The sequence below is a fragment of the Mugil cephalus genome, chromosome 7, assembly GCF_022458985.1.
Source record: "Mugil cephalus isolate CIBA_MC_2020 chromosome 7, CIBA_Mcephalus_1.1, whole genome shotgun sequence".
Classification (NCBI taxonomy): domain Eukaryota; kingdom Metazoa; phylum Chordata; class Actinopteri; order Mugiliformes; family Mugilidae; genus Mugil; species Mugil cephalus.
This window is the reverse complement of record NC_061776.1, coordinates 21,604,812-21,630,526: the sequence shown is the minus strand read 5'-3', so window position 1 is coordinate 21,630,526 and position 25,715 is coordinate 21,604,812. Positions and strand designations below refer to the sequence as shown.

Here is a 25,715-nt window from a genome sequence, read left to right as displayed (position 1 = left end):
CGGACTCCGCACTCATCTCATTATAGACGGACCACAGCTGGCGGAAAATCACCACGAGGCAGACATGAGTGACTAATCTATGTGACAGACACAAATCAATACTTTCCATGTCACATTGATCCCCGCTGTGCTCCACGCACATTACCCCCTATTTGGCAGGCGCTGTGTCCTTGCATTAAAGTCAGCGCAAGGGTTCGTGAGGGAGACTGCTGACGGTGCTCCTCGGCTGCTGCCAAGTGGCACGCAAGGATAATTTCTCTGATGCAAACAACTTAAGTTCAACTTTCAAAAAAAAAAAAAAAAAAAAAGTACTCTTGATTGCCAGCTGGTTCAAATCTCATCAGGTTCTCCATAATGTATGAGGGAGCATAGATATGTGTATCGTAGGCTTCTTAAATTCTTTACTCTTCTTCGTGTAAAGTGAAATAGATTGTTTCCGTGGAAACGGATCGCTTTTTACATATCTGAACAAGAAAAGATTAGATGCGCTTTGAAACGGTGTCTACAGATAAAGGTGTAAACTTCACCATCATTATGATTTGCTTTGAATAACAACTAGAAGGAGAAATATATCAACACACTTGGAGGCAAACTTCTTTCAGATGCAAGATGATTAAGGGTTTCCTTAGATATACTTCAAACCTAACCACACAATGCTACTAATGTTTCTACTGTTACTGTGATTCTTGTGATGAGAGTACATTATTCCTAAAGACCTGTATGTCAGAGATCACAGTTTTGTTTGGACAATCAAGGCTTTTTATTGGCACTTCTCTAATGCAAGTCAAATTTATGTATTTATAGCACCTTAAAAGCAAAGAGCATTTGCACCACAGTGCTTCACAATGTTTTAAGAAATGGAAAGCTATTAACACCCAGGGTGATCGGATGCTATTGAAAGCCAAAGAATAAAGATGGTTAAGGTGCTTCTTAAAAGCCTGAAGCCTCAGTGTTATATCTGAATATACTGTATCACATTTAGTGGGAAGTACCATCTCAAAAGAGGTACTGTGAGCAAAAAAAACTGTAAATAGAAACGTATGACTGTACAATGAGCCAACTCCAAGACTTTAATCTTAGTCATATTTTTCAGAAACTTGAACATTTTTCAGCTCATTGAATTAAAAACAGCCCTAAGCAGTGGGGGTACTTTTTTTTTTTTCTGGAACCACATGAGAGATCAAAACTGGGTAGATTAGACAATTTTAGTTTGGATAAAGAAATAACATAGTATCAGTCTAAGTAGCTGTTTCATTTATGTACCTTGGCACTTGCCGTCTTCAAAATATGCATATAATAAAAATGTGCAACACATTATTTAATTATATCGACAAAAATAAAAAATAATAAACCAAATGATACTTGATATGATCAAAAAAACACTCTAAATATGGATGTTTTAACAAGACTGTGAAGATGTGAGACAGAGAAGTGCTTTGAGCTAAATCCTAACGGCAGCACTAACTTGCCTCCAGTAATGCTGCTTGCTGCTTAGCAGGTAAAAGCGTGTATCAAATTGGGGGTAAAAGATTATGCCAATACAGGAGGGGTTCCTCAGATGAAGAGAGTCAATCCCCATAGACAGCCATGTTAAAGTCCACTTCAACTGGGGAAATAAACATGTTTTCATCCTGGTAACAAAAAGTACTATAGTTAATTTCCCCATTTATGACAACTGTGCTGGGTTAACTTATACTCTGCATAGCATTTTATATAGAATATATATATCGAAAGTATTATATAGAAAGGTTATGCCAAATCATGATGTGCAAGAAACTGTATCTTAGTTTTAAAGTCAAGAACGTATTAGAGCAAATATTCAAAAGGAATGTCCAGAAAGGTCAGTGTGTCCTCAGGCCTCGCTTGGTGTACAACATGCCCACAAGGTTCAGTAACTGAGAAGCTGTGCTGCTTTTTGTAATGGGAGGTTAGGAGACTTGTGAACCTATAAGAGACGACTTATTGGGAATTCAAGAAGCACATACTGATTAATCACTTACTTCTAGGCTAGGTTATTGCATCAGTGAGACACACTGAGACTTTGATACTTGAGCATTTAAATGTAAAACCCAAGAGAGCACTCATAAGAAAGAGGATCAGTGCGAAGAAGACACTGACTTAAATCTGCACTGCAGTCTCCACCTACTAGGGAAAAACACTTCAAGTGACCTCTCATCTTTGCAGCCCCGGCATTACGTCATCCCCCTGGTGGCTGTCTGAACCTCGACTAATAATTGCTTGTTGATGTGAAGCTGGTAACAGAATGCCTGGTCACGAGTCATCACTTGAGATGCTGATTGTAATGAGTGGGCTTGGCTTTTGAAGCAAGACCAAAGGATTATTCAGTTAAGTGTATATCACCAGTGCAGCCAGGGACAAAACCCACTAAAAGAGCTGTGATTAAACTATAAGTCAAGTACAGTGTAAAACTAACGGACACTCTTGGCTTTAAGATGATTTCTTCCATAGAGCCAAACTGAACTCTATCAGCCAATGACAGAACTGACAACACTGCTTTTATCACTTCAGTGACTCAAGGATTTTCTAAATCCAGTTTAAAAAATATATAATAATTTACATTATGCATCACAGTAAATGTGTTGTTGTTTGTTGTGTTGTGAAATCACAGCACTTAATTAACACCAGTTAATGGATAAAAGAATTTGCAGATTGTTGTAATTTAGGTTTAAGGAACACGACCATGTCTCCCTTGCAAAAATGTCAGCTGACAGCTCACCAAGCTCTGTTTTTTCTTTGCTTCCTCTTTCCTCTCACGTTACAGGAACCTGGTTTTCCACTAGTCACATGGTTGGTGGTTTGATGCCTGCCTAAATGCATAAACAGCTGTTCCCAATGACCCGCTGCAGTGGGTAAAACACTGTGAAGCACTTTTGGTAAAACTAAGGTAGAGAATTGCAATATATCGATTTTCCTGGGATTTGTACCTACTCTGAGTCTTTGTCCAGGGTTCTTCCACCCCTGAATATTTTTTTCCAATTTCACATTCAACCCATTCAAGCATCCCGCTGACCCCACTCACTCCGGTCCTCTTTGAATCTGTTAAGACACCGTCTATCACAGTGAATCAATATAAGTCCTGCTCAGATCATTTCTCTACCTGCCACTGGTATAAACATTTGATTGATAAACAGCTGCTGAGTATATTTGTATTGTCTTGCAACAACATGATAATATTAGCACTCATTGTAAAAGGGAAACTCAGAACGGTGACGACGAACCAGTGTCTTCAGTTTGCCCTCAGAAAGGGTGCATTACCAGTGGCAGTGAGAAAGCCTGATTGTCTATCAGTCAATCAATGTCACATGGCGTCTGCTCACAATGGAGAGTTGTGTAGAGAAAGTCAGTGACTGCCGTCAATTTAAAACAGCTGGACGCCCACACAGAGCTACCTTTTGTGGTGTCAAAACAAAGAAATCCAGTGTGGAAGTGTGCATCTCAGAGGTTTCAGAGTCATCTGTGTACCATAGCTATGAGGAATTAACTTTACAGTGGTCACTCATTAACACCCAGAGAGGTTGCCTTTACTGTTCAATGAATGAACCTTTCATAACAAAAATGTTGTACTTAGACTCAACTTAGAAAAAGACTCAACTCACCTAACTTTGATCCATTCAGTGAAGAATTAATCTCTTCTCTCCACGAGCCTTGAAATACCCACCGAACAACACATACCGCGAGTGCTAAATGGAGAAGTAGCTCTCATCACTTGACAACACGACAGCTGTTGACAGAACAGCAGCAGATCTCGTTTGATTGTTCTGTCCACCCACATTTTATCCACGCAAACACTACCACGCCCACTTTATTCAGATCTCAAAAACAACAACTTGAATGTTCACACATGACAGTTTGTTTATTTGTTGCATAAGAGTTGTTGCCAATCTCCTCTGCAAAGTAAAATCCTCTTAGTAGAGCCATGGGGTCATTTTCTGACACCGAGCTTAACTTAACCGATCAAAAACAAGAGATTTTGTGTTTTATCACCTCGGAAAGTTGTCTAAGATATAATCTTTTTTTTTACCTCTGACACTGATAATAACCGGTTGAAAGGACTGCTTCACCAAACTGAAATTCAGCTCATGCGTACTCTCATAATTACATTTTAAGGCAAAAATATCTTCCCATATATTAGAGACAGCTGTGGCTCAGTCATTAGAGCAGAGTTGACCATGAACCAGAGGATTAGCGGTTCTCCAGTGCATGGAACACATGCTGGAGTGTCCTTGACCAAGACGCTGAACCCGAGTTGCCTCCAGTGTTTGGCGCTGTTGCAACATTCACTGTTGTGTGAACGTGTGAACGAGTTATTAGATGTGTCGTTGTGACTGTGTTAAACCCTTGAATGCCAATAGGTAGAAAGGCAGTTTATAAATACACAATGTTTTACCATATAGCATCTGTATTTAAATCAATTTACTGATTGCATGTTACGTATTACATTGACGAACGCATTTCGTTTATTTGTTTTTATCAGGAGTGTTGCTGAAGGTTCAGACGAGCAAACAGCAGAAAAAGGAGACAAAAAATAAGAAACTAGATGAGCTGCCTTTTGATCATGAGGTTAAAAAGTTAACTGCCAAGTCTCCAGTTAAGACTTTTTTATTTTATTTTAGATGTAGCAATTGAAGGAACAAATACTAGAGCAATAGTCGGGAGGATACACACCAACTTACCGTTGCTCAGAATGCAATTCACATCTGCAACTGCACTGCTTCACTCCTGGACAATCTTGTGACTGTGGTTGGAAACACATAAATTGAAGCTACAGATTACAAACTGAATGCATATGAAAAGTAAGTAAACTTCGACAAGTACATGTTTTTTTGCTCACATTTGAGGAACACTACTGTACCGCAGAGCGAGAAGCGTATAAACTTCATTAATAAGTATGTGTGATAATCACAGAATCCCGCATACAGCAGTAAAAACACCTCCGTGACCACTAGAGTACGCTCTGTACGCTCAGTGTGATGCAAACCCATATTTACCAGGCACATTCAGCGTGGGGTTAGTTGGTTAATTCTTTTATGAATATGTCAGGTTGAGCTCTGCAGGAAAAGCCCTTGCTTTAAGGTTGCAGTGAGTTTTGAGTGCACACTCTGTTATCTTTCTAATCTTATCCATTCCTCCCACACTGTTTGTGTGGGCATGTCCAAAACACAAAGCAGCTGCTGGACCTCATGCAGGTGTCCTTATGCTTTCTGACTAAGAAGGACTTAAAAAAAAAAAAGTCTACAACTTTGAATGGCCATTTGAGGCACAATGCGGGTGTTGCAAAGCTACTACTACCAAAGTCATCTTCAACTGATTTAGTAAACACCGCATGGAAGGTGGTATAAGTGGACAACCAATCAAAGACGACCCTCCACAAGTAAAAAATACAATCTGCACTTGTCAACAGAAGACTTTGACACAGTGGCAGCTTTTTGTATTTGCATAGAGTGTGAAAGCAGATTCCAGCAGAAATGAGCTTTTCAGATGAGCGAAGACTGAGAGGAGTTTGTTGAGGAGGGAGCGAAACAACACAGCGATTTGTGGCAGATGAAAGATGACGTCACTGTGGAGGCCACATGCAGGGAACCCACTGCCCTACTGTACGAACATGGAAAGGCAGAGGCCGGGCCCTCTGAGCCTGCTGCCCATTTTACCATTGTTCTGCTGTCACAGCAAATATCATCATCACTCGTCATGTGAAGAGAAAGTCAGGCCATCAATCCGACACAGGAACTGAGATGGCAGACGGAGGCCTTAATTGCTTTAAAATTTAACTGAAAAATAACAACGACAACAACAAAAAAAAAGCAATAATTTATTCTGAGGGGCTTTACATTGAGATGAAAGGGGATTTAATTCAGCACAAGCTTTTAGTGCTGCACTGCTGAATTACGAATGAGACTTATTATGCATTTTCAGACAAAAAGAAAGAAATAATTGGCGGGTCTGGACACATGGCAGCTGTAACTCTGGATGTGTCATCTTTTGATCGGAGTTGCTGAAAAAGACCAATAATTAAGCGGGAGTGTCATTCAGTGGATGAAAACACCCACTCACACATACACTAATTACCCCCTCATATTCAAGTCGTCCTATTTAATATCCATTATGGTATAATCATTTAAGAGCTGCTGGTGTCAGTGCCTCATCAAGTATCTATTCACTCGACCAAATTTGGTGGTTTCAGTTTCAGCTACTCGGATTAAAAATAACAAACGCCTTGGAAAGTACAGTGGAAACAGAAGGCTTGGCAATGGCTGCAGAATTTGGGGAGCGACCGAGTGTCGTCAATTGGCAACGTCCAAGTCAACAGGCACTAACTGCAGATCCTTCAGATGGCATCTTAGGCAGACGTGAATCACTGTGCAGCTTTGACCTGTGCTCCTTGGAGATGCTCTTCATGCTGAAGTCAACAAATCAATATGATCCACCACCTCCTTCACACAGGGTGGCTATATCACGCTGTGGAACTACTACTCAAGTTCATGACCCACAACATGCACGCATGCCGTTTTCCACTGGTATCTACGCCAGTACCTATACTTTAGGATTATTCAATTAAATAGTGAGTCCATAAAATGTCATAAGATTGTGGGAAAAGGTTCGATCACAGTTTCCGGAAGATGATAGGGACTTCACTCACGAGTATTTTCTGTAGATGTTTCACAGTACTACTAAAACGCATTGTCTGTCCATATGCTACAATCCCAGATCCACAGCTCCGTACCCAAGTAGCTTCCTTTTTTTAGCCTAGGTTATTTTCGGTAACTAACTTTGGGACTAAAGATTTTTGTGAACCCGGACCTTTATTTGTCCTTCACAGACTAACACAGCAGATTAGCACACTGGCTTACATAAAACAAAGCTCGTCATGGAGCTCTGCAGTGGCCTGATAAGGAGCCATTCAGTTGAATCAGGTGTGTTAAAGGTGGGAAACATCAAAAACATGCAGGGCAGTGGGTCCCGAGGACCGGAACTGAAAAACACTGCCCTATGTACACACACATTCAAACAGCACAGTCACATATATGTTACACACATGATTGATTCCCTTAAAGGCAGAGGCCCAGCCAGTAAGATGCTTTAAAAAACATCAAATCTGGTATAAGTTTGGGGCAGCAACATAACAAATATAAAAGACTGGGTTTGGCCACATGCTCAGTCTGATCCGACTATTTTTAAAATGCCTGGATCTGCACTGGAATCAATTAAAATGATTGGAAAAGAAAACCAGGCACGGCTTGATTGCAAAAAAGACATCACACACTACTGTAAATGCAATCCAACAACATTGAAGTGGCGCAAATTCCATGAAAAAATGTCTCATACAGTGAACCTTAAAGGCCACTGTGTTGTGGACCAACAGCTCTACGATACACTGAAAACCGATCGCTGCTTTCGGAAAACCAGTGAATAAATATGCTACAGCGCTTGATCAGCAATACAGCTTACACGGGAGGAGCCTCCACTCAGACAATGAAAATGAATACTCACAGATGAAGAAGCTCTCTTGCTGGCAGTGGTGAAAGGAGGAAGCGGGAATTCGCATCAGCAGATTGTGAAACTGAAAAACAGGCAACGTACTGATTATAGTTACAGATCAAATCGCACAGCACAATATTTGTAAGTACAAAAAGTACTGACTCAGTGTGATACTTTTGCCATTCGGAACTACACGATATTTTTGAGGAGGAACAAGACCCCCTAACAATATCACAGTATTCTGGTGGAACCATACTTTCTTTCTGACAAGCATGAAAAGACACAGAGAGATGTTCATACTGTGTATTCCCAAACTGGGAAGTTTCACTCTTGCAGCAGCCATGTGCAGGCACTCAGCATAAAACAAACATAAAACATGAGAAAAAAAATAAAATAAACAATAAAAAATAAATAGCAAAACAAAACTCTATATACACAATATATACAGGAATAATAAAATAATTGAATATTAAGAAAGAAATTCCAGTGAAATGAAATTAATTCACAACCAAACAATCATGTGCAAAATGTTGACTAACAATAAGTCCAGTGTCATCTCTCACACACAGATGAGTTGTACAGATGATGAGTTGTACAGAGTCTGTACAAGTCATCATCTGTCTGCACTACAGACTAATGGCTCAAGAAAGATTTCCTGTTGTGTTCCTTATAGAATATGGGCTACTAGTTGTGAAAAGTAACTTTAAATGTGTAGAAACACAGACACGTGTAAAATAGGTGGCATTTGACCTCTCTGCATTAGTTAACATTTGAACGACTACCACTATAATCACAGATCAGTTCAACACACACAAACATTTGCACACAAAGCTTTCAGTATCCGCGGTCAGCTGGATTTTTACTACAGTTCCCGGGATCACAATCACTCAGTCAGTCTGAAGCACAAAATGCTTTGCGCAGACACGACGTGCATTCATCAGCTGGGAGCGAAACACCAATGTTCAGCGACAGAAAAGGCAGTATAGTAACCACATCACCAGCAGCCAGTCAGTGAGTCATCAGTCTGGAAGCCCTTTTAACTAACGGACGGACGTATGCGCGCTGTTGTTTCAGCATTGACCGAGAATAAAGGCATAGCGGCCCGTTGAGTTCATACCTCATGACCAGGGAGACGACACAAATTCTTTGGGCTTAAAGGGAAATGCAGCCGAGTTTTAAAAGTCTAATAATAATAATAATAATAATAAAAATAATATGGCCTTTCAGTGAGATTGTGTGGGATGGAAAAACAGTGCACTTAAAAGTGATTAATGAGAGAGACAAACATCACACTCCAGTGATGAAGTGTTAAACTTGATTAGAAAGGTATTCAAACAAACTATGTTATTACACAACCGCAGCTTTCAGCTGAAATAAAACATGCAAACATGCTCAGATAAGGAAAAATGTAAAAGCTAAAACTAATTAAGTAAATTAAGTGGCAAAAACAAAGGACACATTTACATCCAATAACAAGCTTTTAAGAATTTCATAGAAGTTCTGTTTATTTTCTGCTTTCAGAAACTACACTCACGTCATTAGATACATTAGTGAATACAAATACATTCCAACATAACAGACCTGCACTAAATCGTCCTTCACGACCGCTCTAATCTTCAGTTTATGTTGGCACAGCGTCAGGAAGGATACCTTACGAGTTCTGTCATTTAGCCTACCCCACTGACTCAAATGGGATTGTCGAAATAATATAAAATGTGGCAATACAACACAATAAAATTTGGTATGCTACAAACCACAGCTTCCGTAGTGAAAACAGTTGAATCAACAGCTCTCTCAGCTGTTTCAAACAAATGCTTCCTGAAGATAAGATGACAGAATGACTGTTCAATGACAATGCATTCATTATCGCTTCTATACTCAAAGTAGCATCCACTGGTCAGCTGCAAACGCGCAGCTCAGTTTACTCTGTTTGACTTCTGCACATGTTTTCGCGTTAGTTTTTCCAGTGTGCTCTTATGCACCAAACAATGGCTGCTGTTGTGCTGCTGAAGGAGTATTGCGACAGTGGAACACCATACATCACCCCACATCATACATGCTTGTTCACGTAGATGTGAAATGACGGATTATAAGCTGACAAACAGTGGCGGCTTAATTCTAAGTTTTAAAGCTTCAGCACTAAAGGTCACTAAAAGGGAGATGATGAATAAAAAAAACTCTTACCGCCCTCTCTAATTGCTGTTCCTGCAATCACTTGGAAATGTCAGTATTGAGCCTTGTTATTGCCATATATCCCTACATGAGTATTATCTTGATTTATCTGCCATTGTAAAACTAAGAAGCCTCAATAGTGCTACCAGTCACGGTTAACTTTATTTGTCCCAAATGTCATTTCTGCTACTTACTGACTGTTTAATGGCATAGGTGTAATTTAAATATCAAAACAGCCGTCAGAGCCCTTACGTCATGGGTTTGCCCAGATTTTTCAGTCACACCATTTACACCATTTACACATCTCCGTCTCCACTGTCACAAACTCAAATACATTTAACTCGCTTCTCTGTATTTAAAGCTCCTCCACTGCAATAAGAGAAATCACTTACTGACTGTGCTTACCTCGCTTGACCTTACACACATTTATGCGGGATCTGCGAAAAGCTTCGCTACTTGTTAGTAAAAGTCAATCAAACCGGACAAAACTAAACAGTCAATAGGATGAGAGATGCCAACAACGCGAGATCCTGGTATAGCGATAAGGAGCAGTGCCCACACAGAGACAGGAACCTGATACGACCGAATCAAAAGACATTTCAGTGCATCTCAAGATATTTGAGTGCCGATTGTGTTTCCACGAAAATAGCTTCTCAATAGCTCAAATGTATGAAACCGGATGCCCGAGCAACCTGAAAGGGCGTTTTCTCAAACTACATTCCTCAACACTTAGGAGTAATACTTGGGACGGATACGTTGCAAAAAAACTTCAAAAATGTCGCGCGGGCTAATGTTGGCAACGGGCCACAAACATTACGACTACACAACGCAGACATGTCGACAAAGCCTATAGAAGCATTAAAACGTGCCATTTTTTCCCTGCAGGCAGCCGAGGAAGGTTGTATCCATCACAGGACGGTTAAATGCAGCCTCACTCTTACCGCCAGGTGCCGGGCTGTGTCCGCTCTCTCCAGTCTCCCGTTCTTCTGTGGCACTTCGAAGGCACGCGCCCCCCTTTTTATCAGGTTCCATTTATGCCGTTCGCGCTCGTCCCCCTCCACGATCCCGCGAGCGCATCGATTGGCTTCAACTCCGGCCACGCGAATCCTTCCGTGTACCAATGGCGTGCCAGCGCGCGCGCCCTCTGTCCAGCACCGCCTGCGCGCGCGCCATCATCCATTTGATTTCCAGCCAGGGCAGGGTATGGATTCGTGTCTACGTTTAATGAGGCTGTAGCCCCCCTGGCTTTGTCTCTTTCACGGACTCCCTGATGTGTTTAGGGCGATAAAACAGTAAACATGTTTACTGCTACACGGAAGGTTGCCATTGTCTCAAGCTACTATTAAAAAAAGTTATTATTAACGTTACGTTTTGGACTGTACTCCTACACATTGCGTTGTAAACAATGCAGTCATTCCCCTTATAAAGACGGATACAAATTGTAGTTTGTTATTGTAGACAAGATAGAAGCAGCATTCAGCCGTCCACACATGACTAATACAGTTTACAACATTGCCCTCTCTTTGAGTTACCCCATGCAGCACTGGAATGTGTTGTAGTGATGCATAACTCAATTCTATCTCATCCCACTGTGTTGTTGCCGTGTCGAAGTATACAGCATATATTTTTTTTTACACAGTATAGGTGCTGCTTGCCTGTCTTAGTTCGTTCTTAACTGTGTGCTGCGTTCAAGGCCATATGTTTTAGAATAATCTTGATGCCTTGGTCGTTGCCAGGCAACAGCTGTCCTGGAAAAGAGATGAATGGGTATCCCTGGGCCCTTTTCTTCTTCATCTCTCCTTTCATATTTTCTTCTTCTCCTCCTTGTCTATCATTCGCACATATTATGTGAGTATAAATGCAGTGTGACTGTATCACTTTGTAGCAGTTTCTTCTGTCCCTCGGTGGAAACTTGTAGCCCAGCAAGGTGTTGATGCTGTAAGAAGAGATGATTTACATGCATGCGGTATGTAGACATGCAAACATGCTGATTTGCATCAGTGCCACTGGTGTACGAAGAGGGAAGTGGGTTCCTCTTTCAGAATCAGTCTTACCAAATGTTATATTGAGGGCTGATTAATCCTCATAAAATATGTAGTTGACAGATGGCTTGTCTTGATCCGCAGCCACGTTAAATGCTCTTCTGATGGACATCATCTTGCACGTACGGGGTCACAAGTCTGGATTTGGCCTGGAAATCCTCTGCTGGGTACCTCGGTGGGCACAAGTGCCACCCTACGGCACTGTTGCACACAGCTGTAGTTGGCTGTGTTCGTCCTCTTAACATCCCTCATCACCAGTACGCCCGCTGTTTGCAACCAGTAGGGAGTCTGACAGCAAGAAAAGCTCCCAGTCTCTCTTCAACTCTGACCAGTCTTAGTGTTTCTGCTGCTTTTATGCGGCATTTTTTAATGGCATCTAAAATTTCATAATACCATCTTTTTGCAAGCAGTCTTCCTTTGCCAGCCCGTTATTTCTTCAATTGAACTCGGCAGAGAATTTCAAAGCAGTGCAGACAGTATACATCGATCAGGCATATCATTATGACCACTGCCTGATGAAATGAATAACACTGACCATATTGTGACAGTACAATGTTCTGCTCGGAGACCTGGCATTCGTGTGGATGTTACTTAGTCATGTACCATCACCCCATAGCAATGACACTCTTTGATGGCAGCAGCCATCCCCAGCAGGATGCAGTCTGACACACACACTCACACACACAAAATTGGATTGGGAGCAACTCGAAAAACACTGTTCTTTACAGACATCGGCACAGATACAGCCACTAACCTGCCTGTGGGATGTTCTTCCATACATGCTGTGTCCGCTCGCTTACGAAATGTGATCACTGGAGGTGGAGAGCACAGATGTTTTTTTCATATAAATAATAATTCAGCTGCAGAATGTGGGCTCCCTTTGTTTGCACAGGACTCCAAATTGGTGAGGCCGCCTCAATACGTTACCGACACGCACGAACAGAGAATAAAATTAAACCACGCAATTTGTCTGCAGCTGCATGGTTGATTTTTATCACATCCTATTGTTATGCAGCTTGTTCACAACTGGTGATGTTGTCAGTCCCTATTTAATATTAATACTTGGCTGTTTGGAAACAGCAAAACAGACGGGACGAGCGAAAAGCAGTTCCTGGAGTAGGAATTATAGACTAGAAAGCAAACCATGAAGCTGCTTCTTGAATATTGATAAGTATTTTAATTATTTAGCAGATGTTCACACCTGCGTTTCTGTCAGTCAGGCGCATGGGTCCCTCGCAGTCGCTCCAGACAGAAAGGCACCTAACCCCAAAACACACTCACCCACGCACCACCTCTCCCTTCTTTTCAGGCCCGCGTCCCGTGGGAGGCCATTAACTGAGTTCTGCCATAGTCACTACTGTACTGTGCGAGCGGTGCAGGTGTCTCACTGAATGCATCATCCATCAGCAATGGATGAGAGCTTGAGAGGAGTCAAATCGAGCTCTCAATCCATTTTTTCACACATCAATGGCAAAACAGAGCTTCACTACAGAGAGTTTTAATCAATGTTAGAAAACAATGCAGTCAGGAGCTTAAAAAATAACATTTGAGAGCTCTTGAACACCCCTTAGTGTTTTCAAAGTGTTGGTATGAGGGTCACAAGTAATAGAAAAGAACATTCATCCAAGGGGTTGCTATTGAACATGTCAGTTACAATATGTGTGTTGTGTATCAGATATTAAGGAAATCAATATCACAAAAGGCACTAGATTTTCCCGTGATAGTCTACATGATATGGGCTGACCAACCTCAAAACCTCATTAATAATCAATTACTGACAATGACAGACAGTGAACTAGAACATTAAGGTCAAATATTAATTTGCGTTTAAAGATTTCAATGGCCCCTGATTGAGAAACACAGAACAGGTCATTTCTCTGTTAATGAAAACATTCACTGTATAAGGCAGGCATTCACGACCGAGTCTGAAAAGAGAGGACCCCCACAGGGAAAAAAAAGTGCACTTGGCCTATATATGTACAGTATTTAACATTTAACATGTAAAAATAGAATTCATGACACAATGATCTTTCATCAGGACTACGGATCCACTTCGCGATGCACAGGAATATAAAATGAACGTGGCCACACCCTCTGCACTGTTGGTGCAAAACCTTTCCAAATGCCTCCGCTAGCTTTTGAGGATCATGTTGCTGTGAAGCACAAACCAAAAGCCACAATTCACGGTGAATACGCTCCATTTGCAGGCTAAAATGATCTTTGGTGAACATGTAAACAACTGCACCAGAATAAAAGAAAGGCTTTAAAGTCTTGACGCAAAAACACACGCACACACATTACAAATATACACTCACATGTCAGTTAATTAGGCACACAAATGAAAAAAAAAAAAAAAAGTATTCTAATAAGACAGTCCCGCATTAAATCTTTATGAAGGTTATGATATTCGGCATTTGTTTAGAATAACTTAGATAGAGATCGAGTCTTCTTTCATTTGGGAGGCTGTGGTTTGTAGTACTGCTAAATAATATTGCTTTGAACCGACAGCCCCACTTTATTCAGGAGGCTACTTTAAATAACAGAAGCACTTATGTGTTAAACTCAATACAGTTTAACAGCACTACAAACTACATCCTCTCAAATGACGTTACAGCCGAATTACCACCTTTGTGACACTGTTTCAACACAAACTGAACATTAGAACAATCATTAAGGGAGATTTAGTGCTGGACTGTGATATTATAATGCATTAGTTTTCATCACTGTACCTAAAGAACTGGCAAATGAGTATACCTTTACCTGATTAGACACCCTCTAAGTAGCTGTCAGACCACATGGAGTAATATAACTTGCCCTGTGTTTAAACTTTAAACAGCAAACAGTTCTCATAATAAGCAAGCCATAAATCAGTATAGCTTCTACCCCCTTGAACAATGAGGACAGATAATGCAGAAAGCTTTGCAGTGTACACTATAATAGAGTTACTCTTCAGGATCCCTTTATGATATTGATTAACTGAGGCATAATGAGATAGCAGTAGCTGCAATGAGCAGGGTGATTCGGGGGCTGAAACAAAGGCGAGACCAACTAAAATATGAGGGTTCAGATGGATAGTGATGGTGCATTAGAGAGCATAAGAGGGATATATGCATCTGTGTCTCCCTGGTCCCAGACATAAGGCACATTAATATGATACATTGTATTTTCTCAAACCCTAATCCCACCTAATATAAAACTCAGCCCAATAGCATGCCTGTTTAGTTTGATATTGTGCGGCCTGCACGTGTGCATCATCTCCCAATGAGTGCAGGACACATGAACCCCTCAGTCTGCAGTCCGTCCATTCAACTATCCACCTACCCACCCACGTTTTCTGACAGCTTTCGCGAAGCATGTCTACCACTGCTCCCAGCTGAAGTCGTCCCCACCTCCAAACACAACAAAAAATCCAAGGATGGTGAGGAAGATGACGGCGTTTCCCGTCATCACCAGGCCGCAGGCGCCCCACGCGATCTGGAGGGGAGAAATATTGTAACTGAAGCGGCCAGAATATATAATTTGCTGTGACAATACTTTGTTGGCACATGTGTCTTAACTCATGGATCAATGTATTAAAATTCAGTATCGTGCAGAAAATATAGATCCATCTACCGTGTGAAATATTTCAGGTTAAAGAGAACTCACGGTGCTTGTGCGTGCCAGGACAATGGGAAGCCCAAAGGCTGATACCACGATGCCAGTTGTTAAGAAGTAAGCCAGCTCTCTGCATGCGTTGCTGGAGGAATCCGTGTCATCAGTGACGCGTCTGGATATGAACGTCGGTATGGGGCTCAGTATGTAGAAGATCAGGACAAACAGCGGCCAGTATACCCTACAGAAAAATAGTGAGGAACAGTCACAAACTTTACGATCATAAAATTGGATTATTACACAAGCATTCGGTCTCCAAAATCCTATAGACAAAGTCATCCTTACAAGCGCCGAACTTCCTGTTTGTAAAAAAAAAAAGAAAGTAAGAAAAGGCAAATCTAAATATCTAAATGGAGACACTCGACAAAATCACACAGAGGAGCTGCCCATCCACAAGGGAATTAAACACACAAGGCATAAGCCATCATGAGGTGTGACTCATGTTTTTTTCGTCTTTGGGAAAAATGTAGTTTTGAAGTGATAACTCTGAACACATCTGCGATCTTCACTTGGGACTGAGGAACAATTTGCTTTTAACAGACAGCATGCATTGGACACTGGCTGTGTGGGTTTGAATGAGCCTTTAAGGCACAAGGGGGGCTTTATGAGCACAATGCATTTCTCTGCGAGAGACTACATTTGCATTTCGCAACTTTATGGAAGCGCTGTACTAAATTAACACTGGCAGCCATTTAGTATCACATCTGAGCGGTGTCATAACTCACTGATAAGCTTCAACCTCAGACTGAAGTAATAAAGCTTTTCTTCAATGATGTCTACCATACATATACTTAGAGGTGAACACCTACCCGTAGGTTTCCAGTGCACAGCCCAGTAGAAGAAAAGTCAGTCCAATGGCTCCACTAAAGGACAAACCAACCAGTGCTGAAAGAACAGACATTAGTTACTCCAAATTAGCTACAATTAATTGGTACTAAATTGTTACATTAAAAAAAAGGAAGAAAAAACTAAAACACGCCAAGCTTGCTTTGAAGTTGTCTCAACGCTAAGTTAACAGTCAGTTAGTTCAAATGACAATAACTTAAGATTATTAACTGTTCAATGACAAATTAACGAAAACAGAAAGCTTGCAACAGATCTTAATATCCGCGCAAGGCGATGCACAGTAACTTTCGTTATGATTCAGCAAATCTTTACAAGCATCTTGACAACTAGGCTAACAAAGTTTTTGAAGCCGAACGACTGCGTAACTTCACAGACATGAAGCCTCGACTGTCAGCTGCCGCACTCGCGGTAAAATATTATACCTTTAATGCCTGCCATTGCGATAAAAGTTTCTTTCTAGTTTCTTCTCTTTGTGTATTGTTTACGTGCTCAGGCCCTCCTTCTCGACCAGACCCACTTCCTGCTTCCTCCATGGGGGTTTCCTGCTTTTTTAATCAGGTGACGGTCTTAAAGAGACAGTAGCCCTGCGTCTGCCTGGCGGCTAAATGACGCCACTAAAACAAGCATTTCTGCATGTGGTACTGGCAAACTTCGTATAATTGAAGGGATGAATGGAAAAATGTACCGAGACATTCTTGAGAAGAATCTGCTGCCATCTACCAGAATGATGAAGATAAAACGAGGGTTGACATTTCAGCAAGACAATGATCCCAAACACAGAGCTAAGGAAACTCTCAACTGGCTTCAGAGAAAGAAAATAAAGCTGCTAGAACGGATCAGACAATCACATGATTGGAATCCAGTTGAAAATCTATGGAATGGACTAAGAAATCACAAAATCACACCTGAACAACGCATGCGACTAGTTTCTCCATACAGCAGTCGTGTTGAAGCTTCATTACCAACAAAGGCTTTTGCACAAAGTATTAAATAAATATCAGTAAGTGTGTTCAATACTTTCCCCTGTGTCATTTCACATTATTACACATTACTTATTTGTTTTGGTTTCTTTCTATGTATGGATTACTAGGGTTGTTACCAACACCTTGTGAAAACGTCATGTCAATAGCAGCTTTAGAAATATGTTCACCATGAAAAATTGTGATGCATCAATACTATTCTATCAGTCTTACCAAGTCTTCAGTGTGGTCTCTGTATCAAACACATACACGTGCTGAGTAACTACGAATGAGGAAGTTTGGGTATTATTTAACCATCAGGCATTCAGGATCCATTGTGTACTCTCTACTCACAGTGGAAAGGTCACGAGATGAAGAAGAGGAAGCACAATCTGATTCAAAGTCCACGTCAGGCTCTCCTTCTGATGATGATTCTCTTTCCTGCATCTCTCTATGAGTTACAGGTCACATGTTTTCATCTTGACCCCTTTTCACAGAGAACAACATCTTCATCCTGCTCCTTGGTCGTCAAAGGAATGAAATGACCAGACAACCAAGCTCGCAACAAGACTGCAATCAGGTGCAGAAACTCACTAACCATTGTTTTTGTTTTTTCAACAGGGAAGTTCAGTGAGAGAAGTGGCCCATGTAAGCTCAATAACAAACTTGTACACAGACCCTAGAATGGGGAAACGACTAATTTTAGTGTTTTAGTATTAAACCTTAATATTGTAGAATGAATGTTCACATTGTGTCATGGCTGAGAGATGAAAAATGTAGTTATAATGGCAGGCAGTGTGACATTTTTGTCCACTAAGGTCAGAAAAAATGCCCCAGAATCCCAACATTAGTTTTATGGAAAAGAACTCATTTTTGTGTTTGTATTGTAAAAAAAACAAACAATGACTTTAGGTAATCAAACTGGGATTTAAAGGGTTAAAATCCTCAAAAGTATTGCATTTTTGGTAGTTTTGTAAAGTGCTGAAGAGATTTATGCTAAAAAAAAATTTGAAAAATACAGAATTTTTATAGCATGTTTTTGGACGTGGATACTTTTAATGCAAGAGGGTAGTAAATTAAATTGAGGGCTGAGTCTTAGTCGTATCTAATTTTGTGCAAGAGGAAGTATTGCGTGGATTTCGATTAACCACGTGTTATCAGTGTTGCAATTGTCTAATGTGAAAGTGTCGCCAGATAGCTTGATCTGCGGCTGAAAATAACAAAGGAACTAAAACAGATGAACCAGAGTTGAACTCAGTGTGAGTTCCTCTTGTAGGGTTTCAGGTCCAATATAATATGGAATTGAAACCAGGAGAAAGGTGCGGTACTTCAAAGAGCATTAGTGATCACAGAGATGGACCAGATGTTTGTAGACTCAAGCTGTCGCTGTCCAGATGGAAATGATGTGGCCACCAGAGATGGACGATGCTTTTAAAATGTTTCCTTTCGCAGCCCAGGCTGTAGTAAAGAAGCTGAAGTAAAAGAGGTGCATGCAGTACAGTAAAAGAGGAACTTCCTTATGATGAAACCTAAAGATGATCTTATTCTGTGGCTAACTATGTTCAACAATGTTGCCACACTGTTCAGGACTATGGAAGGATCTGTTTGTGTCTTCATTTGTTTGCGATCTGGCATGTTGCCCGTCATCCTCAAGCACCCACACAGGACACAATTTAACACTGTGATTCCCTGATGAGGTTTAATTTCTGTAAATTAAGGAGTATGGTTGATCCAAATGATAGTTTGAAGTTTTACAGAACGAAACACCCTATTCTTTCCTTGGCAAATGAGTGCTGAGCTCATGTGGAAATTATGTGAAGGACTGTACTTTCTTATTTTCCTTATGTTCACCTTTCAGTAATTTTCAGAACAAAACCAGAAAGCAGACATCACAGCTTGCTGATCCACCATTTGAGAAGACAAGGGGAAGATGAACCTGCTGCTTTTGAGCCACATGCTGATTTTAATAGGACCACAAGCAGTTGTTTTGATCACCAGGAGTGCTGATGAGCTTGAAACCCCGCCGCTATTATTCCAGGGACCCATTTGTGCAAATTTACAGTTTACAAATCTTAATAGCAAAACTGACATAGGCTGCTGCATGAGAAAAGCACACAAGCACCGCATGAACCAAAAATAAAAAGCTGTTTAATGTGTTACAGATTTAGTTTTGTCAAGTTCAGTTAAAATGCACATGTTATGATATGCCATTACACATGGAATCGAGGCTTTGTTTATACAAAATAAAAAATAAAATCAGGGCAAAAAATAAAATAAAATGGGACTCATTTGGCAAAGATGGAGTAAAATGCAGGAAGAATCATGTGATGACGGATGGGCCACATCGACCCGTCCTGTGATGAAGCTGTGAAATCTTTAGAGCAATAGTTGCAAGGGGGGCAAGCATCACCTGGCAAAAACAAGATGGATAAGGTTAAACTCGTCCACATGGCTGCCATGTCCCACTAATACCATGGGAATATTAGCCACTGACAAGCGTTATGAGGTAAAACCTTTTTTTAACCAGCGCCTTCAATGCACCAAGATGTTTCATGCAAAACAGTTCTTGTTTACTGATTCAAAGATTACAAAGAGGCCTTTTGATTTTCATCTACATACTCTACCTGTGTGTCCTCGAACACTTGCTCCTTCTCATAGCTGTCAATGTAGATTCGAACTGTTGCTCCATCACTACTTGTCCCACTGAGTCTGTAGATGATTCGGGAACCATCTGAGAAGATAATCCTAAGTCCCTGCAGTGACACGAGTCACAGTAACTATGGGAATTTGGTTACTTTCTACACCTGTGCACATAATAACCTCAACATCACAGGAGCACATCACTTCAGCATGTGTACCTGGTTCCTGGAGATGGAGCTGTCTACAGGGTCCGTGTACTCAAAGTTGTCTGCTTTTTCCACTTGATAGATTTTATCTTCCACTGCAAATCTCTGCTTAATGAAGGACTTATCCGCGATCATAATCTCCAAATCCTCCATCATTTCACAGGCTGCATCTATGTCCACATTCTCATAGTCATATCTGGACAAGGCAAGTGATAAAGACTTAATGCTTAGTGATTTTACATACTTTAGGAAGGTGAGGAGAAATGCAATTGCTTCTGATGAGAAATGTGTATATTTTTACCCATGCAGTCCCTGTCAATATTATATTTAACTAAAAGTTAAACATGTTGTATCTCAACTTATTGTTTGAGGGTCTTTTTAACTTTTATGTATTGAAAATAACGATTTTCCAAGTTTTTTTTTTTTTTTGGTACGTGTACGACTATAAACAACATGCAATGGCATACATCTTCCACCAGGTGTCAGTCAAATCCCATATTCAAGACAGTCATTCGCCAACAACACAGCGGTTTCACTTTCATTTATATTAAATAAAGAGTGTGCAGTCGTTCTGCCTTTGGCGTTTACTGTTTTAATGGTTGGTGGAGCACAAATCTGAATTCATTTAAACATTTAAACATCAGCGGCGTTTATTTGTGTCCACGTGTTACCTTGTGAAGTAGTTTCTTCCATATTTCAGCCAGTGGTCCTTAACAATGTCTTCCACGCTCTGCCTTCTAGTGGCCAGGATGGACAGCCATGCCAGCACAGTCCAAAGGCCGTCCTTCTCACGAATATGGTCTCCACCTGAACAATGTTTGCCGTGCACAGAAAACACCAAAGCTAAATAAATTAAATTAAACATCTTTTGACTGAATAATTTGCTGAAGAGACTGCATACCTGTACCAAAGCTTTCCTCTCCACACAAAGACAACATGCCTGCATCCATTAGATTCCCAAAGAACTTCCACCCGGTGGGAGTTTCGTATAGCTCTATCTTTGTTGCCTTGGCTACTCTGCAGAAAATACAGCGAAAAAAGTCTTCTAAGAAATCGCAGACAACCTTTGAAGCAGCAGACAAGTAACACAATAACACATGATTTAGATATTATTAACTGTCTGTATCTATGGTGCTGTTTCTACACAGTGAATCCAGTGAAATATAGTCACTACAGATATTTTTGTTTTCATGTTTTTGACTTGGTCATACACCGATCAGGCATAACACACGTGGTGTCTGGCAACACAGTGTTGTTAGTGGGGGCCTTTGGGTCATATGGGTTGAAAGCCATGCTAGGTCCAAAAGTTTCCAGGCAGAACATTGTATTTCAGTGTTATCTACTTCTTCTGTCACTGACTACTGACTTTGTGTGTCAGTAGTCATAATGTTATGCCTGATTGGTGTGACTCAAAAGCACACTTGTTTTGATCTTGTGAAAGCAGGTCAAAGTTTTACCTGTCTAATGCTGCACTTGTAGGCATGCTGCGGGCGAAGCCTCTCACCCCTGTGTGCTGAAAGTATGGGATGCAGAAAATGTTGTCAGCGATGACAGCCACAGAGTCGGACGGGGTGACGAAGAATCCATGGCCCCCGAGGATCATGTAACGGTCCTGGAAAGCCGACAGACAGAGACAGAGGTTCAAGGCGTCTGTGAAGTACCTGCTTATTTGTTTTTGATTTAGTTTGATCACTTCTATAAATGTTGGAATACATACATAATAACTCAGTACACTCACCCCATCAGCATCAAATGCTGCTCCAAAATCATACTGTCCGTCTCTCATGCTGTCAATCAAATCTGTAGCATGGGTGAGATTAGGATCTGGATGTTGTCCCCCAAAGTCTTCCATCGGGACACAGTTGATGGCAGAATTGGCAGGACAGCCTAGTTCCTCGCACAGTATTCTCTTCACATACGGTCCTACGACTGACAGAGACGGGAAGGAGGGACCAACGACATAAATCAGAGACGGTGTAGCACAATATAAAACTTCCAACTCAGCCATGAGGTGGTTGAATGATAAGCTACTGTTTCAGTGTTTGGGGACACTCGAAATAGATTTAGTAATCTAATCAGTCCAAAGCCACATTTACAGCAACCCCATGTGACTTATAAAACAACACTGACCTTTAATTTGTTTGTCGGCCGTACTTGAAAGCTGCTCATTTTCATCAATGACGTGAATGGGAGAAATGTGGGAGTGGTGTGGATTTGGAAGCATGATACGCTGACTGATAAGCAGATGCGTAAAAGGAAACACAGCCGTATGCGACCGAGAGGTCAAACAGAATCTAGTGTACGGACTGGTGGCTTGACTTGTCCTTCACTCTTGGCCTTATTCAAACAACTGAGGAACATTACAGCACAATAAACGCCCCCCCCCCCCCCCCCCCCCCCCCCCTTAGATTAGTTTAAGGACATTTCCTTAAATACTTATGTTAGAGAGCCTGGAAAAGAATGTATACACGACGTTCTGTGGGCCTGTGGGAACTTGTTAGATGTTAAAAGAGGAAATTAACACATGAAAGGGGAATTTCTCAGTTTTATGCAAAACCCTAAATCTTAAGAAACATTTGAACAAAATGTGAATTAATATAGTCCCAAATTTTACTTAAACCAAGAGAAGCAAAATCCTCAATTGCAAACCTTGTGTCCAATGCACTTGCTGTCTGTTGACGGTACAGGGACATTTTCTCTCACCTCCATGCATGGCATCCAGCCTGATCCTGATGTGATTTTCTCCAGACAGAAGCTCCTTCAGAGCGGCAAAGTCGAAGATGTTCCTCAGCAGATTAGCATAGGACTCCACAGAGTCCACAATCTCCACTGGACACAAACACAAAACTGTATTAATTATCAAAGCACCTTGATTTCAAGCCCATCTCCGTCTCCCACTGTCCAAAGACATAGTCCTTATGTCAACTGGTGTGTACAGGAATCATTGATGTTTGACTTTCTGTGTTAGCCCTGTAACAGACTCCTCCATTTAACTGGAAGGACCTGGGGACAGGCCAGTGCTGCACTTCACCTGTGAAGGGCTTGAACTTGTTCTCCAGATCAAACATCTGTTTTCCCAGGGTTGTCAGATCCACTCGCAGTCCGGGGCAGATGGCAAACTCCTCGAGGGTTCTGCTGATCTGAAAGATCTTGTTTGTGCCAGTGTCCTTGGCTGGGCCTGGATTCAGTAGAAAAAGTTTTGTATTACATTGACATTTATATGCACTATAAGGCAGAGCAACAGCGGATTAAGGCTGATATTTGGTTTCATATCTAATGTTTACTGCTGAAACTTTGCTGACCTTCTTGTTGTGTCTGAACTTTGTCCCATATGTATGTCCACACAAAGTCTATAAATTTATCTGTATGCAGGGCTGCATGCCTGAAAGAGGCCTTATACAACCTTGTTAAATGCCTTCTCCCGCTAACACTATTTTGCACATGGCCTATGCCTCTGCATGCTTCCTCCTCTCAAGTTACCATACCTCCATTCGCAGTGTTAAACTTAATGCCAAAGTCCCCATTGGGTCCACCAGGGTTATGGCTGGCAGTGAGGATGATGCCACCGATGGCTTTGTACTTCCTGATCACGCAGGAGATGGCTGGCGTGGACATTATCCCGTGGTGTCCGATGATCAGACGACCCACCTGGGGAAATGTCACACACAGGTGTGATTGAGTTGGCTTAGATGAGTGTGCATCTTTGTATATGTGAGTGCGGGAGAGCTGGGAATGGCACCAGGTATCAGGTAAGCATGCAGGGCTGGTATTTAATTTAATGAATGGCAGTTATGGCACATCAAAAGCAGCTAGTATCGTGTGTGAGTGTGCTTTAAATTCCACTAGGATGTATCATTAAACCAAAAGAGCATCAGAACCTCTGAGGTTATGTAATTTAAACCGTAGAGAGCTCATTGCTGGTGCTGGCAAGAGGGTAGAAAACAGAATGGGTTTAATGTGTTTCTATTTGAGGACAGCCGAGCCAAGGAGCTGTGACTATTCTGCTGTCTCAGGTTTTTACTGTTGACAGTGTTCACCCCCACTTCATAGACTTGCATTGTTTTGCAGTACAATTGCAGTGGAGTTGCAATATATTTTGTCATATTTTTATATTTTTTTTTCTCAGGTGTTTACTGTATGTTGGTTATTAATCAGTATTATCTCAAAGTTATTTCAAGTATTAGTGTTATTTCAATGCAGTTACCTTACTGTTAAACATGTCATCAGTCGTGTTAAACAATTTCTAAAGGGAGTCATGTTATACGCATAATACCATAAAGCAGACAAAATCTACATTTTGTTCATCAGTATGACTATTTATTTATAAATATTAGACAGAAATTGTCATCAAGAATCAATACATGTTAGACATTAGTACAGATTTTATTGTATATTATATATATTTCATCAAATTACTTCACCATAAAAATTATAATATACGTGTTAAGAGCTGCAGTTAAATACGACATGAGGTGGACACCGCTGGCATCCGCTGACAACAAAGTAATAATAACAAGTGCTGAGGGCAGGTGACACTGACACGCAGGAAGTCATCTGCACACAGGGTCACATCTGTCCATGTGCACACCCGCCCACTTGCACATATGCATGTGCATATTTGCGCGCACATGCAAACAAACACAATCGTAAGCAAGACCACACGCATGGTGACACTGACCCCGTTGGCTGCTGCCATCTGCACGATGACCTCAATAGCTGTTCGGTTGAAGAAGCGTCCGTCTCCCCCGACCACCATGGTTGAACCCTGACGGTCTCGCAGGTCAATGGAGGAGAAGATACTCTGGATGAAGTTGTGCAGATAGTTCCTCCTAGACTGAAACACGTAGACCTTTTTCCTCAGGCCGTTCGTGCTGGGCCTCTGGTCTGGGTAGGGGGCGGTAGGGACAGTCAGCACCTGGAGAGGACTGTTCTCCATTGTTTCAAAATGAGGATCCAACCTACTGCTGCCGTGTAGAGAGCGGAGGGAACCTGCTATTGAAGGGGAAATCCCATGCCCGTTGACAAGGGAGCAGAATGGAAAGGCTGGAGCTTGACTCCTCCTATTATTTCGCTGGAAGCCCAGGGTTACAGTGGTGCTTCTGCAGACCAAAATAACCTTTCAAACCAATGTGTGTGCAGAGGCAGGGGGAGTAACTGAAGACGCTCCTTCACACATGTGCGGGGAGATCACTGTCAAGGCCCAGTCACAAAGAAGTGTGTGTGTGCGTCTGGGTGTGCCTGGGTGGAGGTGTTGTGGGAGCATTTCATCCATCTGTGAAGGACTGCAGCTGTGCCCAGTAATGACATGAAAAAAGTGGGGCGACATCGCTCATCGAAGTTCTAGTTTACGCTATTTTAGGGGAGAATATTTACCCTTTCTAGACGCTGACTGAGACAGCACTGATGGGAGCAATTAGAGAGTAATTAGAAACGCTTACTTAAAATATACTTGTGGTTTTACGAAAGTGTCACCACACAACAAACAGTGTTTGTCTAATCTAAGTATAATCAGAGTGGAACAACATTGCCCCCTGGAGTTTATTAAGTTGCAAACAACGTTTCAAACAAGTTTAGCATAAAAACCCCACAGTGCAACATCCAGGGAGTTTTAGTATGTAGCAATAGCCTGAATGTGACTTCATCATTCATTTACCAGATTTTGGCATCAACACGAAGTGTTTTTAGCTCAAGGATGAAAAGAC

The 25,715-nt window shown here is 41.4% G+C and overlaps 3 protein-coding genes across 5 annotated transcripts in view; all 3 read right to left on the bottom strand.

The window, feature by feature from the left end:
- LOC125011353 (cAMP-specific 3',5'-cyclic phosphodiesterase 4B-like) overlaps nucleotides 1–10,729 on the bottom strand; it is a 46,056-nt gene extending 35,327 nt beyond the window's left edge. The window contains exons 1-3 of one of the 3 annotated variants that reach the window (XM_047590526.1): nucleotides 10,611–10,729; nucleotides 7,510–7,579; nucleotides 4,695–4,756 (exon numbers count right to left, since the gene is read on the bottom strand). The gene's annotated coding sequence lies outside the window, so the exon portion shown is untranslated. Of the gene's footprint in view, nucleotides 1–3,617; nucleotides 3,635–4,694; nucleotides 4,757–7,509; nucleotides 7,580–10,610 lie in introns of those variants that run through there. The other 2 variants (XM_047590527.1, XM_047590529.1) reach the window with 2 other exon arrangements.
- Nucleotides 10,730–13,193: 2,464 nt separating this feature from the next.
- On the bottom strand, nucleotides 13,194–16,767 carry LOC125011354 (leptin receptor gene-related protein). Its single transcript, XM_047590532.1, has 4 exons — nucleotides 16,631–16,767; nucleotides 16,172–16,247; nucleotides 15,357–15,543; nucleotides 13,194–15,185 (listed from the first exon to the last, which is right to left on the bottom strand). The coding sequence occupies exons 1-4, from the start codon at nucleotides 16,644–16,646 to the stop codon at nucleotides 15,069–15,071; spliced, it is 396 nt and encodes a 131-aa protein (XP_047446488.1). The 5' UTR covers nucleotides 16,647–16,767; the 3' UTR covers nucleotides 13,194–15,068.
- Nucleotides 16,768–19,295: 2,528 nt separating this feature from the next.
- On the bottom strand, nucleotides 19,296–25,667 carry LOC125011425 (phosphoglucomutase-1-like). The gene is made up of 11 exons (XM_047590642.1): nucleotides 24,692–25,667; nucleotides 23,499–23,661; nucleotides 23,045–23,191; nucleotides 22,717–22,842; nucleotides 21,752–21,942; nucleotides 21,471–21,625; nucleotides 20,915–21,030; nucleotides 20,685–20,820; nucleotides 20,026–20,209; nucleotides 19,792–19,920; nucleotides 19,296–19,577 (listed from the first exon to the last, which is right to left on the bottom strand). Exons 1-11 carry the CDS (start codon nucleotides 24,947–24,949, stop codon nucleotides 19,488–19,490), a joined length of 1,695 nt encoding a protein of 564 aa, XP_047446598.1. The 5' UTR covers nucleotides 24,950–25,667; the 3' UTR covers nucleotides 19,296–19,487.
- Between the last annotated feature and the right edge of the window lie 48 nt (nucleotides 25,668–25,715).